This window comes from Ischnura elegans, chromosome X (assembly GCF_921293095.1).
Source record: "Ischnura elegans chromosome X, ioIscEleg1.1, whole genome shotgun sequence".
In the NCBI taxonomy this organism is placed as follows: domain Eukaryota; kingdom Metazoa; phylum Arthropoda; class Insecta; order Odonata; family Coenagrionidae; genus Ischnura; species Ischnura elegans.
The window spans coordinates 101,250,678-101,271,565 of record NC_060259.1 but is presented as its reverse complement, the minus strand read 5'-3'; the positions used below and the strand labels follow the sequence as shown (position 1 = coordinate 101,271,565).

Here is a 20,888-nt window from a genome sequence, read left to right as displayed (position 1 = left end):
CATATAGTGTTGTACTGTATTTAAAATTCAAAACTTAAGGATAAAATTTAATGAATAAAACAAAAAACATTGCTAAACTTGCAAAATTCTTAGTGCCGACAAACTTTATAGAAGTTGTAAGTAACAAATCTTTTCCTACCTGGAAATTTGAACACATTTATTGTTTCTTAAAGGTGACTTTTATGGCATCCAAGCAAACTAATAACCATTTATCAAGTACCTCATTGTGTTGGAATTGCTAGCAAAAAAACCTCCAGGTAACATTAAGGCTGGCTTCAAAGAAATGAAGAATATAATAGAAAAAATGAAGGTTATTTTTATTTACCTCTTATCTTTAACATTTTATTGATTAGACTTTTTATTATATACAGTTGAGGACCTCAAATCCGGAAAGCTTGGGACCAGAGGGTTTCTGGATTTCTGGTCTTAACCACGCGAAGTGGTACACTTTTTTTGAGAATTTTAATGCAATAAAACCATAACTCAGAAACAACATATGAGGAGGGTGAAGGTAATGATTTGTTTCAACATTGGTATTTTTCCATAGGGAAGGGTGTGCGTGCGGTCACTCATGACACATCTACATAGATGCTTACGTAGCAAAGTAAGCCATGAGCACGCAGACTCAGCATTCTTTTTACTTCCGTATTCATTCACTGATTAATGTCGGAATGTACGTCATCTCGCAAGACAATGCTGCCGATGCTTGAATTAACCAACACTCGTAAGTCAGCACCAAACATGCGTCATTCAACGAATGGCGATCACCAATCAACCATTGATTAGCATAGCAAAGCTCGTCTTGTCATTCAGACATGTGGATGCTGCCATATGTCAGTCATAAATTGTGAAATATTCACTGTACACCTCGGAACTAAAGTACGCAACTGATGGATAGCCAATGTACAGTCTCAATCCTCTCAGCTGTGTAAAAGGAGCAGAGGTCTAAGCTACGCGTGAATGTGTGGATGGTCTATCGAACAACCCTGAGAAGAACATTCGTCGCCTTAGACGGATTCAAGGACAATACATTGAAGGAGGCAAAAAAATTGCTGATTAAGTCATCAAATCACGACTGTAGCTTCCGCAGCATAAACTATATGTGCTTAATACTGGGTGAGAACGAGCAATAAATACATCTTTTTCTTAACGCTCAATATCTTTTGTTGATAGCATTCGCTAGCAGACGTTGCAATATCTATCAATATCTTCCTTAGTGGAACAGTAAATCTGTTAACATGCTTCTATATTCTGTTAATTAATTAATTTATAAATGCGTTCAGGCTCTTGTGCTCCATATTTGAGATCCCTATGTGTCCCTGCCTAGGTTGTCAGCATATGTTCATAGCGTGTGCTAACTTCCTACTTGTCCCAGAACAAGGCTCGGAGAGTGATGCCACGAGTGGTACCGAAAGTCGAAACATTACGCAGAGATATTTTCGAACGTTCCGGATTTCTGGTTTTCCGGTTTAAGTCTTGGTTTCCTTTAACCCCTGCTGTGCAATGGCGTGGGTGTGCACCTAGAAATTTTCAATCAACCAGCACAGTAGAGTATATGAAGCCAACCCGTTCCTGATTCGCCGAGAAGACAGCTCATTGGCTGAGAGCTTGGACATCCAGTATATAAGAAAACTCCGCTTGGCTTGGCATGTGCACCTGTTGCCTGCACAGGAGTTCCATGTTCCTGTTTTCCAAGCATTGCGGTGCACGATCGTGCTCATTGATCACATATCTGTGTTTCACACAAGTTGCCTCGCACAAGTTGCATTATGGGCAACTTGTGCGAGATGCGACTATGTGGCTTGGTGCCTAACAGTGTAGTTTCCTATGTCGCGCAGCAGTTTTAAAGCATTTGTGCAAACCAGTTTCCTAAATCCGTGATCTCGTAGCCACGAGTGCGCAGTTTTCGGAAACAAGGCATCACATGGAGCACTAGGAATAGGAGTACAATCATATTAATGCCCCTAAAAAGGTAGCTGTCAGGAAAAGAAAGCTCAAAATGATTCAAGAAAGCAATCTAAAATAGCAGACAGGGAGCATAAAAATAACAGATTGTTTTACGAAAATTAAGATAATTACAAGTAATCAAAGCAAAAGTTTGGATTATTTTTTGTCTTCCAATTACTCGTGCCTTTCCCATAATTAGCCCAGATAATCAAAAGCTTGCTGTAAATATAAATTATTTGCTCGTGATGCTCTAACACCATTTCAGTTCCATATCACCATCAAAACCTCATGCATAAAGAAAATATGCTGTAATACAGTCATGCAACAGGGATATTTATTTCAATTCACACAGAAAATAATTACATGCTTCAACTGATCCTTTGGAAGTTCACATAAAAAATGTTATGGGTATAAATGTTGAATAATTAACAATTTCTCCTACTGATTTTTCCTCCTCATGAAAATCATCATGGCATTTCAAAATCATCAATCATATCCTTGAAGTATTCTGTGATTTCTCTCTGCAATGAGTCCTAAAAAAATGAAAATTTCAATCAATAACATTCCAGATGCAAGGGTTGGGCAAGTACCCTCCCATTCCACAGGAAATGCCAAAACACTCGTTCATATCATTGATTCCCAGTTCAAGTTATTTGGTCAATTCAACACAATGCTCATAGGTTTCATGCCAATTAATTAATCACAGGCAATTCCCAGGAGACCCATTACACAGAGGGGAATCGCATACTCTGCAGGGATCCACAAAAAATTACCCAAAAACAATGACCTTTATTTTATATAGTCTGAGGTTTCAGGCGAGATGGAGTGGAAACGTGACATAATGAAAATGAAAAAGCAGGAGCAATTTCCACAATTTTACATTTATTAATACTACCGGTTTCGCTTTTCAGCATCATCAGGTACAAAAATATCAAGTGCGCTACGCTTAAATAGGAAGGTAGGAGGGGGTGGTGGGGGGTATGGCGGGGGAAGGGGATGGAGGGAGGGTGTACAGTCACGGGGCTTGGGAAAACTGAGGATGGGGTTAGAGAGGAGTATGACAAATACACTAATTGTCCTTAATGTCTTCCTCCAAGGGGAAGGTGGGAAGGCCCCTGGTACCCTCTCCGCTGGGTTCCAACGCTCCAGTCGCTCGGTCCGGTCAGCTACCCCTGGATGCCTCATGGTGTCGGCCGTCGAGGAGGATGAGGGGGGGGGGGGCGGGCAACCGCGTCCTGGGGGAAGGGGGATGGGGGGGAGGACGAATGGCTAATGGAAGTCAATGGATAGGAGGGGTGAGCTGGTGTAGTACAGAAGTTCGTTGAGGCTCACCCCTCCCACACACAGGCACACCAGCTCACCCCTCCTATCCATTGACTTCCATTAGCCATTCGTCCTCCCCCCCATCCCCCTTCCCCCCGGACGCGGTTGCCCGCCCCCCCCCCCCCCCCCTCATCCTCCTCGACGGCCGACACCATGAGGCATCCAGGGGTAGCTGACCGGACCGAGCGACTGGAGCGTTGGAACCCAGCGGAGAGGGTACCAGGGGCCTTCCCACCTTCCCCTTGGAGGAAGATATTAAGGACAATTAGTGTATTTGTCATACTCCTCTCTAACCCCATCCTCAGTTTTCCCAAGCCCCGTGACTGTACACTAGGGCGGATCGGAAAAATCGATTTTTTTCAAATCCATCTGGCCCATTGAAAAAAAGTTGTGGGACCGATCAAAAATAAGGCCTGAAAAATTTGAGACCTGTAGGTGAACCCCTGACCCTCGCTCAAATGCAATTTAGGGGGGGAAGGTCGAAATTCGAAAAATATAGTATTTTATGGTCATTTCCTATAGATTTTGCCGAGTTACTGCCCTTCTAGGGCAAAAATTTCGTGCATTTTGACGTATCTGCCACCGTTTAGCCACAAAATGCCTAATTTGAGTCCGCGCCCGCGGAGATAATATTCCAACGCCCACGCAGCGTCGCGGATACAAGAGCCGCAGGCCGATCCCCTCCCCTCCCCGCTCACTTCTACCCCTCCCACGCCTCCATTACAGCAAAATGCATCCCGCGTATACTGCTAGGAGGTCATTTATCTTTGATAATATAAATCGGAAGATGGTAGAAGGTAATAAAGGAAGCTTAGTGAGACGACTTGTCCCTTATTAGGCGCCTCGTCGGGGTTAAACAAATCGATGTTACCAACTTTTAGAGAAGTGATGAAATATTTTTAGATCCGAGAACGCAGGAAAGGAGCCTACGGTCCATGAAAAGGCCTCTCGAGAGGCTATAAAGGTGTGCTACCTTCGGATATGCGCTCCAATTTCGGTTTTGTCCGACAGATATGATTAAATGGATTTTGGGCGAAAGCCGCTCGCGTCCCCTCCCCGCAATCTTCTCCCACGCGCCAAATGCACCAAAATTCACACCAAGTGCGTCTTACTTCGTTAGTCTAAATATTTAATGTTTCAGTATCGTCTGTGGATGAACAATCACGAAAGAATTTTTCAATTACCTGCTTTCCAATCTGTATTTCTTATGTCAGTGTCATTCCTCGTCTTTCGCTGTTGTCAACAAAGTTTTGGTGAATTTCTTCACGAATCTCTCGTCCATATCTTTAATGAAAAGAAATATTTAACTTCCAATCTGAAAGTTCATCAATAGATTTTTGAAAATCCACAGCACTAAGTTCAGATGTAGCCGGAGGTACTGTGGTCTCTCTCCAATATGTCATCAGCGAGTAGTCCTTAAAGTTGATATTAAAATCCAGCACTTTAAAAAATCTCGGATCGGCCGCCAAACGCATACTTGCAACAACGCAAATTCGGTCCTTAGATTGCCCTCCCAATATTTATGCCGCAAATTTAAGTCAAATTAGTGCAATTAGCAAATAGACCTCTGTAAGGGATGAAATATGATTTGATGCTTTCCCGGCGAATGATGTGGGTAAACTCTTCTCGGGATTCAACGAAATTTATCCCTGATGATGAGCCCCGAGTCGGAGCTTGAAACGTTTGCCATTATGGAAAAATTAACCCGGTGGGAATCCCGAGAAGAGTTTACTCACATAGCAAGGGATGTTGGAATTATGCTTGTAGCATAGGGATGATGCCTCCTTTTTGGGCGGTATTCACCATCGCATTCAAATCCTTTTTATTTTCGTGTATCTAATTTTCACCCGGAAAGGAATCGAGAATCGCAGATTTCATAACTTTTGCTAATCCTACGACTGGGGAGGCGAACCCAAAAGTGGGACCCTGTTTCTTCAACTAACATCACACATTCCCCTCTAAACTTGGATTGATAAGTGCTCTTGCCTTTTTTCATCAGACAAAAGTATAGTCTTTCACTCCATAAAAATGTAGCCCTTTGATGACACCCTTTGATACCTCTCTTTTCGTATTCACAATAATTAGCATCTTTTTCTGTCTACGTAAGTAATTCTTGCAAACTACCTTGGATGTTTCTTACGAAGTTATGATTTTTGCGTCAACTAAAGTTGCGGGGACGATCATTGCTGTTTCTTGGTTCTTGCATGTAACTCTATCACATTTGGCAGACGCATTTTCCTCGCAGAAGTTCCAGTTTGAGTTTAGTCCTGAATTTTTATTTGATGAGGAAAGTAGAGATAAAAATCGGATGATATCTCTTCAGTTTAATTTTCTTCGGATGAATTGATGAAGAATATTTTTGATACTATTTTCCCATACAAGAATTGACGATGTTGACTCAACACTCTCCGGCGATTCTCTTTTTTTTCCTCAGTTGTCGAGTTTCTTTAGGACTCAATTCTGCAGCCATCATCTTTAGTTTCGTCCGCTGCTCTCTCAACATACTTATTCATTGGGGGGAACATTATGCTCCTTCTTGCACTTACACGCAAAAATATCGCATAATTTCAAATGTTCTTTCCAAAGTGCTTCAGGTTTGTACTTAAGCAAAAACCCTACGTTTGGCCTATTCGCATTTTCCGTAAGTTTTAGTACTTCCTTTTGTACCGCTAAATCATTTAGTCACACACATAATGGAAGGGAAGGGTCACCATAGTTCGCACACCTTTATAGCCACTCGAGAGGCCTTTTCATGGACCGTAGGCTCCTTTCCTGCGTTCTCGGATCTAAAAATATTTCATCACTTCTCTAAAAGTTGGTAACATCGATTTGTTTAACCCCGACGAGGCGCCTAATAAGGGACAAGTCGTCTCACTAAGCTTCCTTTATTACCTTCTACCATCTTCCGATTTATATTATCAAAGATAAATGACCTCCTAGCAGTATACGCGGGATGCATTTTGCTGTAATGGAGGCGTGGGAGGGGTAGAAGTGAGCGGGGAGGGGAGGGGATCGGCCTGCGGCTCTTGTATCCGCGACGCTGCGTGGGCGTTGGAATATTATCTCCGCGGGCGCGGACTCAAATTAGGCATTTTGTGGCTAAACGGTGGCAGATACGTCAAAATGCACGAAATTTTTGCCCTAGAAGGGCAGTAACTCGGCAAAATCTATAGGAAATGACCATAAAATACTATATTTTTCGAATTTCGACCTTCCCCCCCTAAATTGCATTTGAGCGAGGGTCAGGGGTTCACCTACAGGTCTCAAATTTTTCAGGCCTTATTTTTGATCGGTCCCACAACTTTTTTTCAATGGGCCAGATGGATTTGAAAAAAATCGATTTTTCCGATCCGCCCTAGTGTACAGTCACGGGGCTTGGGAAAACTGAGGATGGGGTTAGAGAGGAGTATGACAAATACACTAATTGTCCTTAATATCTTCCTCCAAGGGGAAGGTGGGAAGGCCCCTGGTACCCTCTCCGCTGGGTTCCAACGCTCCAGTCGCTCGGTCCGGTCAGCTACCCCTGGATGCCTCATGGTGTCGGCCGTCGAGGAGGATGAGGGGGGGGGGGGGGGGCGGGCAACCGCGTCCGGGGGGAAGGGGGATGGGGGGGAGGACGAATGGCTAATGGAAGTCAATGGATAGGAGGGGTGAGCTGGTGTGCCTGTGTGTGGGAGGGGTGAGCCTCAACGAACTTCTGTACTACACCAGCTCACCCCTCCTATCCATTGACTTCCATTAGCCATTCGTCCTCCCCCCCATCCCCCTTCCCCCAGGACGCGGTTGCCCGCCCCCCCCCCCCTCATCCTCCTCGACGGCCGACACCATGAGGCATCCAGGGGTAGCTGACCGGACCGAGCGACTGGAGCGTTGGAACCCAGCGGAGAGGGTACCAGGGGCCTTCCCACCTTCCCCTTGGAGGAAGACATTAAGGACAATTAGTGTATTTGTCATACTCCTCTCTAACCCCATCCTCAGTTTTCCCAAGCCCCGTGACTGTACACCCTCCCTCCATCCCCTTCCCCCGCCTTACCGCCCACCACCCCCTCCTACCTTCCTATTTAAGCGTAGCGCACTTGATATTTTTGTACCTGATGATGCTGAAAAGCGAAACCGGTAGTATTAATAAATGTAAAATTGTGGAAATTGCTCCTGCTTTTTCATTTTCACGACCTTTATTTTGTCCCATCACTGTAAAGAACCAATTTTGTATTATAGTATACCTCACACAGCATGTATTATTATACAGGGTGTCCCATTTATCTTGACCACCCGAAATAACTTTTTGTCCAGATGCAAATTCAAAAATGTGTTAAGTAAATGTTCTTTATCCGTCAGGGGGACATTAATCAGCATGATTGCCTTCCTTGTAGCTTTGTTATTTACAAAGATATGAACAGCGGTATGCCTTTTTTAAATGGAACCCTATATTTTTTATTCAGCAATTAATTTCCTCTTCAAAAGACTTATTAAAAAATGTAGCATAGTGGACCATTAACATTAACAGAACGTTGTGAAAACATAAGAAACTCGTCCACTGACTGGAGTTAGCAGTAAACAAATGACAAGCAAGTCAAAACATAACACAAAAGTCACTTTGAGCCCAGGACCATAACCGCGTCCACGTCTAGGGTGCCATTTAAAAAAGACATATCGCTGTTCATATCTTTGTGAATAACAAAGCTACAAGGAAGGGAATCATGCTGATCAATGTCCCACTGATGGCTAATGAACATTTGCTTGCCACATTTTTGAATTTGCATTTGGACAAAAAGTTATTTCGGGTGGTCAAGATAAATGGGACACCCTGTATAGTCAATCTATATTTTGCAATACTGCTATTTTAAATACAAAGAAAATTGTATGTAAAAATTACAAAAGCACAATAATGAAACCTCTCATTTACCTTAGCATCATTTTCCATTGAATTATATAAAACTAGTCCTTTAAAAAATACTGTTTTTTGTGTCTTTCATTTGCTCACAAAACAAATACGAAAATTATGCCCACCTCTGGTGGCATATTTATATGTATCACTACATATTTGTGTTTATTAATTTAGTTCAGTGGTGGCATCAGCAAAAGTTATATGTATTTTATGAAAAAATTTCACTGATTCCAAGTCCAACATCTGTTGGATATTAAATCAATGCATGATAAAGCAACAATCTTGGTATGATTCTCAGGGTTCTATTTTGTAGAGCCTGTAATCTTTGTGCATTATAAACTTGCATCATAAACAAAAGAATTAGACAGTACCTAAAATGTTGCAAGACAATTAAGTTGTAAGTTTTCTTTACACATTTTGTGCCATAAAACTTGCTGATACTTGAGAGAAAGCCAATTTTCTTAGTAAATTCCTATCAAATATGACCACAAGAAGCTTTCAGTGAAATTAACCTTAAAACCATCAATGACAAGTCTTTCAATTTCACATCAATAACCCCTTGATATTTAGTGCTAGTACTAGGGATGGTCGAATTGGATGCATCGGATCCAAATACCCAAGGATATTGCCCTTCACCAGATACATCGATCGGATCCAAAGATGCGGAAGACAAGGAATCTGGATCTGAAATTTTAAATTAAAGCTTTAGTGAATGCTATTAGAGAGGAAAGAGTTCCGATTCTCTCTTTGCAAGTGCCAATACACTGTGATGCTTGTCCTACTCATGAACCATATTGTTCAAAATTCTCACAGTGGCTACGTAACAAAATTTCAACTGCATAAAATTTTAAGGCAAAATATGATGGGCACATAATGTGAAATTTCCCAGGAGATTGAACAACCATAGGGGAGGCTCAGCGCTGTAACATAATAACCACCTTGAAAGTAACAATGTCACAGATTCACAAAACCAATAACCCCCTCCCTTGGCCCTCCATCAGCCCTTGGCCAATGCCTCCAATGTATTTTTTCCTCTCTGAAACCAAACAGACCATAAATGGATCAAGGATATAAGATTTAGATATGGAGAATAACCCATTGCTACTAAGCCCGTTTTGGTAATAAACAGAGATAAAGATAACATTCGAGGTTATATTGATGAATTTTTAAGTTTATCTAAAGAATTTTATGCTTTTACGACGAGTGAGAATGATCAACAAAAATTGAGAGCATGCAACCTGCATGCCACGAAAGTGTATGACTGGGGTGGCGCGCGCTCACTCTTCGTGCGATACCTTGGGAACCAAAGTGCAGAAATGAAAGAAATTTGAGGTGATACTCTGAAAATGTCTAACAAATTGTTGTAGAAGACAAAAAAGGGATAGAATAATCCGAGAGTGACATCATCTTCACTTATGTCCAAAAAACACCCAAAAATACCAAAATTTCAAAACTTTAAGTGCGATGCGGCATGTTTTCCCGGCATCCGATTGCAAAAATAATTTTCATGATTTATTTTCTCACCAAATGGAACAAAACTGGGGGGCGTCCCAAAAGAAATTCGAAAACTTTAAAAATAAGGACACCCTAGTGGTACATGGTTAGAAAATGCACCGAAGCATGGAACATCCCAAAAAACCATTCATGCATAATTAAACCTATCGTTATCCTCCAACATCACAAGTTTATTTTATGCCACAATTTTCCACCGACGTATAGCAATAATTTGTGATACCAAATTTCGTGAGGACCATGGCATCAATTTCAGGTCTACTATCTGAACGAGCAGCAATGTTATCATCCATTTTCCTGATAACTGAAATATACGAGGTAAAAAAAAACACATTATTTATATCCCAAGTAATAATCGTAGCACAATAGCAATAGGAAAACTAACACAAGAATTACAGCACATAAACAAGTGATGATGTGCTCAATTGAATCCTCCCACAAAACAATGTTTACAGCAAGCGCTCAGGGTATTTCCTGACTCCCGACAGCAGTTAAGGCACATAGGACATCATGCCTGGCCTTGGCAGAGTTCGGGTGTCTTGGCGCAGTGGTCGGCTCAGAAAATTTTTAATCGATTTTTAAAGTCAATTTTTTTTACTTTGTTTGATCATGAATGGAGAAACTTTAGGTATTATTTCGAGCAAATATATCAATTTCACCCGTTCAAAATACATAGTTTTCATAGCAATCAATGACCACTACAAGGTCCCCATTGGTTTCATTTCATGCAATTATTAACTTTTCTTGATATTCGTTGACTGTATGTGAATGACAGTGTGTTGAAGAGCGATGGTACATCCATTTTCTTCAAAAATCTCCTCCCGGATAAAACATCTTTTAAGTCCGAAGCCAAAAAATACCAATAACAGATTCGCAGAGAGGATGAAATTTATATTTCCTTTCATTCATTCTATTGCAAATAGCCCACATCTTAAATAAATCCTTTTCTGTTGGAAACTTGTGGGAAGAAACCCCTGATGTTTTACCAGAACTTTTGCAAAGTGGAACATCAAAATAATGCACCATATTTCCATCAAAAAGTCATAACTATAGGCAACAGCAACCACCAAACATTGAAAAACAACCTAAGTCTCCTACGCTCCCATGCCATGCCGAGGTCATACCACAATCTGCATGGGTCGTTATTATCACGTCACGCCGTGATGTTAGCATTCTACTCTTCCATTACCATTGCAAAATTGCTGCTGGATGTTTCTTAAAAATGGAGCTCTGAAAAACTGTTCCACAGGGCATGACGTTGGGTTATAATGAAGGTAATATTTGTCCCTTTCAGCATCATTATCAATGAGTTCTAATATAATAACATTTTTAAATATATTACCTCTCAGTGACTGATTATACTCTTTTCCTTAAAACAGAGAATAATGAATTGACATACCTTCTGATGAGTACAATCTGCATCAATAATGCTCTCTTTGCTTAAGCCCATCTGATTTAGGACCTCAAGTTTTCCCTGAAGCAAAGGCCACAAGTAATCATCTACAGTCCCTTCAGCAACTAGATATCGAACGACAACATTACTTTTCTGCCCAATGCGATGTGCTCTATCTTCAGCTTGAGCTAAAATCTGTAATCAGAATATATGTCTAGTTTTAAAACACCATATCAATTAAATTTAAATGTTAGTTATTCAAAAGTTAGCATTGAAAATGAAAGAATAAAATTTTTTGTTACACAGCAGGAACCAAATAGATAAAAGACAATATGTAAATACATCCAATAAAGTTTTTTTACAAAGAGCAATTAAATAGGACACAAGCAGCTTCCTTCCAATAAAAGGTATTATTTCCTGGCAATTCTTGAAAATGTTTTTACATCTCATCCACAATGAATTGAAGAATACATTATACAAGATGGTATATAGCATAACTTTGTGGAATCTAAGTCACCTTGAACCAACAAAAAAACTTAGCAGACTTCCACAGAATGATTATATGTAGCCCAAAAATCGTTAAACTTTAATTGATAGACACCACTTATAACTAAGGGTCTGATTTTTTCTTCAGAATTACATAATAGGTTTTTCATATTGTTTTATGAAGTCATTTTTCATCCTGTGGAAGTTTTCAAAGTTTTTGATTGTTGGTTCATCATGAATACATAGTATTTTTAACTATGTGTCAGTTTTCAAAAACTTCTTAAGTCTCATAGAAAGATAAGGTGCTGCTTAGACACTGACAGCCATGAATGTCACAGGTCACACTGGCCTAATAGCAAATCATCAAAGGGTAAGCATACTATGCTATTCGGATGCAATTTCATTGTTCCATTCATTTTTTGGAGAGTGAAAAATTTATTTTAAGGAGAAGGAATGAGTCCACAACAAATGATCCTTTTTAAATTTTATCAGCTGATGATGAGTTTAGCAATTTGATCTCTAATATCACCAATTGTAGCAGAAATTTTTTAGGATAACTTTGAATGATAACTTTATAATTGTTCACATTTTCTCATTAGCAACAGATTTATTTTCTGTGTTGTGTATATAACATTCATTTTTTTAGATGGGTACTTCACAACAAATACAACCATTTTAAGCACATTTGAAATACCAATATAAAAATACTTTATTTACAATGGAGCTTAGGGGTCAAAGCATTAATTTTGTATTTAATGATTGGAATGGAACACGATTCCTATGATTAGTCAACATCTGAAAACCAACTTTCACAGATGCAGTAATTGCAAGTGATTTCCAACACCATCACAGCTATAAACCGGCTTAATTTTTTGCATTGATGCACAGTTTGTTGATTTTATGTCTAATTCAAATAACAATACAGAGCTGTCAATAATATACAGTCCATTCTGGTTGTTTGGGCTTGGATAGTAAGGCATTTTTGGGGCATATCTCCAAGAGCAGAGCCCACTAGAAGAATTACCTTGAGTTCTCAACAGTTAATTAGGACAGAAAGCTGCTTAAATTGGACACACCAGCAGTATTTTCCCAAAACTTTCAACATAATACGCTATTTTTTTTTAGCTCTAGAAACCAATATTCTCTCACCATAGTGGCCATTGTGAAAAATTCTTGATGAATTAACTAAAATTTTATCTATTTTAAAATATATGTACCCATACAAGTAGAAGAATGAAATCAATCATCATCAAAATATACTTGTGAATCTATCTTATATAGTAATATATCTTGTGAACATCCTAACCTATCTTATATAGTAATATATCTTGTGAACATCCTAACCTGAGCAAATGTATGAACACAAATAATAGCCAGGTGTGTGGTTTAGTTCATGCATCACCCACACCAGCACATAAATGCACCATGTATGCACAGCTTTAAAATAAAAAAATTGCATTAAAAAAAACTACAATATATTTTATACCACAAAAGTCACCCTACCTGTTAAAGTAAATAATATTAAAAATAAGCCCTACAGATCAAAACCGATTCCCAACAAATAGAGTGGCACACACAAGCCCATCTGATGTTATTTGACCTTCTCAAATGTTGTAATGGGAAGTCCACAATCATTAAGGTTGAAGTTGAAAATCACAATTTTGTATGCTCTTAAGGCCTGGTTACACGGTGCATTAACCAGTACGGGTTACTGTCTAAATGTATGAACGCGAGAATGAACGGAAAAATTCACCGTGAAACCACCCCAAAATGTACAAATGCATGAACGCGTGAACAGAAAATAGAACCTGTTCTAATTTCGTTCATGCATTCGCACAAGTTGATAACAGAGCCACCTGGCGGGAAACAAAGGAAACGACACAATTAGTTGTCATCTGCAGAGCTATTCAGTGACTCTTTACGCGTATTTGTATTTTGTACTGTATCGTAAGTGCTTGAATCCTACCACAAACTCACCATTTGCATCTACATTAATATTCATATACAATATCCCTGTATGTATGCCGGACATACTAAGATTACGGCTATGGTATCTTATTGGTGGTATTATGCCGGAACAAAACAATCGATGAGGTTTTCAACACGACATTTGTGAAATGCAACGGCTATCATACGACTAATAGAACACATTTAAACATAAGTTATATTGTACGAATTAACGACAATTCTACCTTTTATACGTCCGAGGTGGAAATGCACTGGCCCACCACAAAATGATGACTAACATTAGCAAATTCATAAATCGACCAGATCTCTAAACCAACATCTTTTCCATCAACAGCAAATATCTTCTTAACTTTATAACCGTCCCGGACAAAAGTAGAACAAAGTATTAAAAATATCTACTCTCACAAATTTTCAGCCAAAGTATTAACTTTGATAACGGTTTGAAATAAATATAGTACTATTGAGATAACATTAAGCAAGCGATAACGATAAATATTAAATATAAATTAATATTACTGGCACCAAATGAAACAACTTCGGCAACTACAATGAACACCACTGTTTACACGGCAGCACAAATACATTACCAGTATGTGAAATTTCCTGGTCCTACAGGAAACAACGAAAAGGGAATTATTTTCTGATAGGTATGGTCTGCTTCCTACCTAATGATACTGTTTACACATTTAAAATTTGCGCAATGTAAAGGGAATAAACAAAAACTAAATGCCTCGCGTTACGAGAAAATGTGTGAAAACTTGTGCGAACGCATGTACCGTGTAACCGCTCATTCATGCTTCTCGTTCACGCAAACGTCCATGAATTCAGACATGCAAACAGGCACGCATTCATACATTAACCCGTACGGGTTAATGCACCGTGTAACCAGGCCTTTAGCCATGATCTGTAACATCAAGCTAATATGGAAAAGCAAGGAGAGAAAAAAATAAAAGTTCCAGATAATTTCCTGCACTGTGGATTCAAAAATTGAGCTTTCCAAGCTCCACTCTCTGTGTAAAATAAGCGAATATTCTTGTAACTGATATGAGTTTAGATGTAGTTAATTAAATGAATATTACAAGCCTACTGTGTAACACTCACATGCATAAAGGTGTTCTAATTCAGTCATAGCATTAAGACCTAAGAATAATATGCCACGAGAGAAGAAGCTGAATTTTCGAGCAAAAGCTATTGTGGTGTCCCCATTTGTTGGGAAGCCATTACAACCCATAGTGCCAATCAGTTCCTTACAAGCATAGAAAATTACCATGCAGGGAAGGAGCATTTCCAAATTGATAAGTAAAAGTGCAATTCTTTTGATGATTGACAGAGAAAAAAATACAATTTTTCAGAATATTTCGTCAACAGATTCACTTTTCCATGAATAATTCTTACCCCTGGGTTCCAGAAAAGTTCAGCAAAAATTATAAGGGAAGCAGCACTAAGTGTTATCCCAGAATTAGCAGCTGTTATAGAAAGGACTGCAACTCTGCATTTCTCACTGAGCTGAAACTCATCACAAAGCTCCTTTCTTGAACCAGCTGGGGTAGAACCATCAATCCTGATAAAGCTGTGAATAACAGTTTTATGAGATAACTTGAACAAAAACCTACATGCCATCAAATATCAAGCCAAAATCAGTAAAAAATAAACACTCATCAAGGGTTTTTCCATCCCTAGGTGGTGGATGAGAGAATGCTTGGCAGATATGCAGGGTAGGTTGGAAACAAAATACTACGTGCGGACCAAAATTGAATAAAAAATACAGGCACATTTGTTCTCACATTGGGAGGTGGCCTGATTAACCTCCATCTCCATATTAAGGAGGGCTGTTCATCAGACCTGACAGCAGGTGTACCGTACATGGTAATACCCCTTTTTAAAATGGAGAGAGAGAGCAGGGGAGAGAGTTGTATAAGAATTGGAGAAATGTCATGCCTGGGGATTGCAATGGACACTCTTGGAGCCTGGGTGACTAGGTAAGGTACCTGAAGCTGCATCCCATCAAAATTAAGGCTGACTCAAACATCTGCAGACTGCTACCGCTGATAGTGTTTTGGCAAATTGTGCAACCCTTACAGCAGGAAAATTATGTCAGCATATTAAATGGGGAAGTGAGCTATATGAATTCATCATGTGAGCTTATTACAAGATAATGCACCAAGAAACGGACATGACACTTTACCGACATAAGTGACATAAAACTTTTAGACATAAATTTGACCAGATCTATACAGGGGGGACCCAAAAGTAATGGTAATAGCACTGTGGGGGGGCAACTGAGTGAGGTATCGGTTATTTTTTCCTAAAGGGTTCTAAGCATTGACATTTCCTGAGTCAGTGTGAGAATCTTGGTAGCTCTGAGAGCATCTGTTTCTCTGTAGGATTTTTTTTCGGTGAACCACCTTTTTCCATTGCAGTGAAAAATGTATGTAATGGCTGACTGCCGGGAGCAATGCACGGCTATGAAGCATTGTTTTATGTTGGGAAAACTCCCACTGAAACTCTTGTGATGCTTAAAACTGGTTATAGGGATAGTGCCCTGAGTAAAACACGTGTCTTCGACTGGTTTTCACATTTCAAGAATGGAGAGATGTCGATTGATGACCATCCTCTTTCAGGGCACCCATCAACATCAAGAACAGATGATGATGTCGTGACAATCAACGACCTCATTCGTAAAGACTGTTACCGAACACTTGACGAACTTTGTGAGCTGTCTGGAGTGTCATGGAGTTCCATTCAAAGGATTTTATCTGACAAATTACAAATGAGAAGGATTGCACCCAAACTTGTTCCTCGCCTTCTCACTGACGACCAAAAGGAGCGTCAAATTCAGGGTTATCAGGAGCTGCAAGATCAGCTGAAAGAGGACCCAGATTTTTTTGATAAAGTGATTACTGGTGATGAATGTTGGTGCTACAAATACAACCCAGAAAACTAGCAGCAGTCAAGTCAATGGAAGACAGCCGACTCCCCACCCAAAAAATCACGCCAAGTGAAGTCGAACTTCTAGACAATGCTCAATTCCTTCTTCGACCGCAGAAGTGTTGTTCATGCAGAATTTGTTCCTCCGGGCCAGACAGTAAACCAGCAGTTCTACTTGGAGGTATTGTGAAGGTTAAGGGAAAATATATGGAAGAAAAGGGCAGATCTTTGGTGTACAGGTAATTGGTTGATCCACCGCACCCACACCATGCTGTTTGTGAAGCAGTTTTGAGAAAAAACAGCATGATGCCAATTGTTCACCCCCACTACCCTACAGACCTTGCCCCCTGTGACTTTTTCTATTTCCTTGAATGAAAAGGGACAGGAAAGGCAAACATTTTGGTAATGTAGAAGAGGCTAAACAATCGCTAGGTCTATGGAACATTGATTTGAGTGAATTTATTATGAAATTATTATAAGGAACGATTAGATAAATTTGTTGCGGTCAAAGGGGATTACTTTGAAGGTGATAAAAATATGGTGGGATAATATTGATTAATAAAAAAGTTATTGCGTTGTTCCCATTATTTTTGGGTCCCTGCTCATATGACAGAACAAGAATAGCAGACCATAGGAGAGCGATAGCAACCAAAAACCATCCACAGACAACACTTGAAAAATTTAAAAGCCACAGCAAATTTGAATAAGGGGCAATAATTGAACAAGCCGTGGCTATGCATAGTTACATCTAGAGAGCAACATGAATTCATAGGCAATGAGAAATCAGAGAATACACTCCCAACATGCCATCACATCTTCAGCTTGATTCAGTAGTAGTGGATGAATTTCAAGCAGCATTGAGAGAATTTTCACAAACTGATCCTGAAGAGATACCGTATATCTAAAAAAGAACTCCTCCATAAATTGAACAAACGAATCAAAATCGTAAATTAAATCATGAGATTGTCAAACAATTGCAAGGGATAAGGCAATTCATATTACTTTACTATATAATATTGCACAGCCCAGAAAAATTATGCCCATTACAAAGGGGATCTCAACTAATCTTGAAACAAGTTCTAGACTCATTTTATTGAGAATATTAATCCTGAAATGGAGCCTAGGTCAAGCCATGCTTGTAACATGCTCCAACCTTGAAAATTTGACACTCGCACAGCCCTATGAAAAGAGCATGATTATAAATAAGGACACCATGTCCAGACTAATCATGATGTCCAATGGATCTAGATGATTCCCGGTAGGATTTTAATGAGGTCAGTGGAGTTTTTCATATGATGGCCACGGTTTCCAACGTGGGGGCCAGAATGTCCATCAGGTATCTAGCTAGATTATAGGTCAGGGAGCCAATGGTGCTGATGATTGGTCGAAGTGGAATTACATCTTTGTGGACCTTTGGCAGACCAAATATTTGTGGAGGAGCTGGTGCATGTCGCCAGAGGTTTCGTGAAATCTCCTCAGGGATACTGGATTTCTTGATAAGATCAATTGTCCATTTTGTGATGGTTTCCATGGGGTCATGGAACAAAATTCGGTATGCATCATCATCCTTATTTCACTTTAACTATGTATTTATACGCATTTCTCTGAATGAGCTGATCAGGTTGTTAGAATTTGCAAAGCAGCAAGATAGCTTCTTCATTGCAATTCACATATGTACTTATTATTCAATTCCACTTTAGTAACCAAATTCTTAACATACTGTAAATGGATAACATATATCTTTTTACATCACTATCCCAGACTAAGCAAGAAGAGTAATAGCATCATTACAAAAATTATCAAAATACTTGTGTAACAAAATATATTAAATGAAAATAACTTTACCTGATTCCATTTTGTTGAAGCACTTTACAAATCTCATTTAAGACCACTTGGTGATGAGCAAAACATATGAATTTAACATCATCTTCAAGAAGATCTTCAATATAGTTACTGAAAAAAGAACGGAGTCTTCAAAAATTAGATATCCAACAGTAAATACCACAAAAGGGAAATCTCAACATTATTACCACGATAATACAGTTGGGTAATTTTAACTTTAATGCTATAAATTTCTATGATGATGATTTACTGAAATATAAAATGAAGCATGAGGAAAGCAATGGATAAGAATAAAAACAGCTTGACTCACCGGATAGCTTGAATTTTTGCACTCCCAGACATATTAAAATATTCCAACATAGCTCCTCTTCTCTCAGTTTTTATTGATTGTTTGCTTTGAAAGTTTTTAAAAGAAGATTTCATCTCCTTTGAAGTTCTATTCACAGCTGATGGGTCCAAAATCACAACTTCCCTGAATAAATTTAAAGAATTACTTCAGAGTTAAGATAAATATTTTTTACATCATTTCTTTCATGTCATGGTTTGATGACGATTGGAAATGTAAAATAAAAGAATGGAAAGCTTACAAAGAAGCATAGGATAGGGAAATGAAGAAAAAAAATATTTCAACATTAGTAGAACTACGGTAGTAAGGCAAATATGGTTCTCAGGCATAAAAGAAAACAATATCTCCAAAAAAAATGAAAACGAAATAAACTGGCATTTGAAAAATGATACAGATCTTTACAAAACAGTGAAGCTTTTCAATGAGTTTAAACCCCAATTTTTTATAGTGATAAAAAAATGGGAGAAAAATAATGGAATATTTGAAAGAGCTGTATATCTGGAAGGACTACTTCTAAGAACTCTTGAATGAGGATGAAAGAATCCCCAGCCTGCTGAATTTTTCAGCATAATACTAAAAACTAACTGTGGGGGAAATATTGAAAACAATAAAAGATAATACAAATAACAGGACTCCTGAAGATGATGGGATCTGCAACAAAATATTAAGAGCTGGAGGATTGGAGTAAGCAGAAAGTAATTACACAAGTTTGGGAAGAAGAAATTGTGCATGAGGATGCTGTAATAATTCCAATCCATTAAAAAGGGTATAGATTGGATCCCAACAACTGTTGAGTGAATCTTGCACCTATAGAAATTCTATTAGGTGTTATCTAAGATAATGCAGAGGAGACTTGAAAAATACACAGAGGAAATGATTGAAGAGCATCAAGCCAAACTCCAATGTGGCAGGTTCACAACAGATAAAATATACACCTTTCACAAAGCTATTGCTAAATATTGGGAATATGGTAAATCATTCTGAAGAGTATTTGTGGATAATGCAGCGGAATTGCATTAAAGCGGGTACGGGCTATTGCTAGACCCCTGCCATTACGAGAGATAGCAGATGCACCGTCAATTGATCCTGAGATCACCATTTAAAAATACTCGTTTTTACGAGGCCCTTTTGGTGTTGGCACTCGCCATAGCGAGAGTTCCATCACCGGAAAACCTTCACCAAAAGTCCCTAATCTCTGTAATTGCTGGCGATCTGCTAGAAATGAAGTTAACATGGAGTACTCAGTCTCAAATTCATGTGGAAAACTGTCGTTCGATAAATAAGTAGTTTGTTTTGGTGAAAATGTTGTGGCATTAACATTTGAGAATGCTCGATCTGTTCCCCGAGAAGATTCCTCGGGCGGCAGAAAGCAGTCGGCAGCACACCCGCACGCCACTGAGTTGCGTGAATAGAGAGCATTTGAAGGTAGCCACCATGGCCATGAAAACAAAAAATCTCGTCTAAGCAAGAAAATGAAAATAATAGAGCAATACGAGAGTGGCACGATTAATTTATCTTCCTCTTCACTCTTCACAATTAAAAAAAAAAACAAAGAGAAGGTTAGGGCTGCCATGGTGCGGGAGGGCAAACTATCACAGCAAAAGCACCTGCGGAATGCAGACCATGAAGAGTTAGAAGGAGCTTTTTTCCAGTTGTTTAGCCCACTTCAATCTGCGGGAACTCCTGCGAAAGGGGCTATGCTTAAGGCTAGAGCTGAGTATGCCAGGGATAGTTTGGAAATTGAGAACTTAAAGTGCTCGGAAGGTTGTTTATACTAATTTAATGCACAAAAGCGTTATCTTCCTTTGCAATTGCTGGTGATGCCTGCAGTGCAAACCTGAATCCGCAGAAGAAAGGCCTCCAATCCTAGCTGAATATCCTAAGAAGTATTCCCCGCGTGATATCACGCAGACAAAACGGAACTCTTTCACAACCTTCTCCCCAACAAATCCCTTGCAGTGCAGGGTTTCTTGTAATAATGCTTCCAGAGTCAGGTAATGTGCTTTCAGCGATGACATATGTGAAAAGCTGATGTGGCGCAATTAGTTTATTTAATTTAAAAAATTCTGCATTCTTTTTCATGTGTTGCAGTCATTAATGAGAATGATAAATCAATACATACACACAAGTTTTGTTGGCCTTAGGGTCTATGAAACATATGCTTTATCATTTTATTATGCTTTTTCATTTTTTTGCTGCATATTACCCATGCATGTTATATTAGTCGCAGTTTATCATGGCTTGCTTTTGTTTTA

General features: G+C 39.2%; 1 protein-coding gene across 1 annotated transcript in view; it reads right to left on the bottom strand.

Moving 5' to 3' along the window:
* Window positions 1–2,259: 2,259 nt before the first annotated feature.
* Window positions 2,260–20,888, bottom strand: part of LOC124171347 (SWI/SNF-related matrix-associated actin-dependent regulator of chromatin subfamily A-like protein 1) — a 33,348-nt gene continuing 14,719 nt past the window's right edge. The window contains exons 8-12 of the mRNA XM_046550505.1: window positions 18,598–18,759; window positions 18,291–18,398; window positions 14,913–15,087; window positions 11,070–11,258; window positions 2,260–2,480 (exon numbers count right to left, since the gene is read on the bottom strand). Of these exons, the coding sequence (XP_046406461.1) occupies window positions 2,415–2,480; window positions 11,070–11,258; window positions 14,913–15,087; window positions 18,291–18,398; window positions 18,598–18,759 (700 nt within the window). The 3' untranslated portion in view covers window positions 2,260–2,414. The remainder of the gene's footprint in view (window positions 2,481–11,069; window positions 11,259–14,912; window positions 15,088–18,290; window positions 18,399–18,597; window positions 18,760–20,888) is intronic.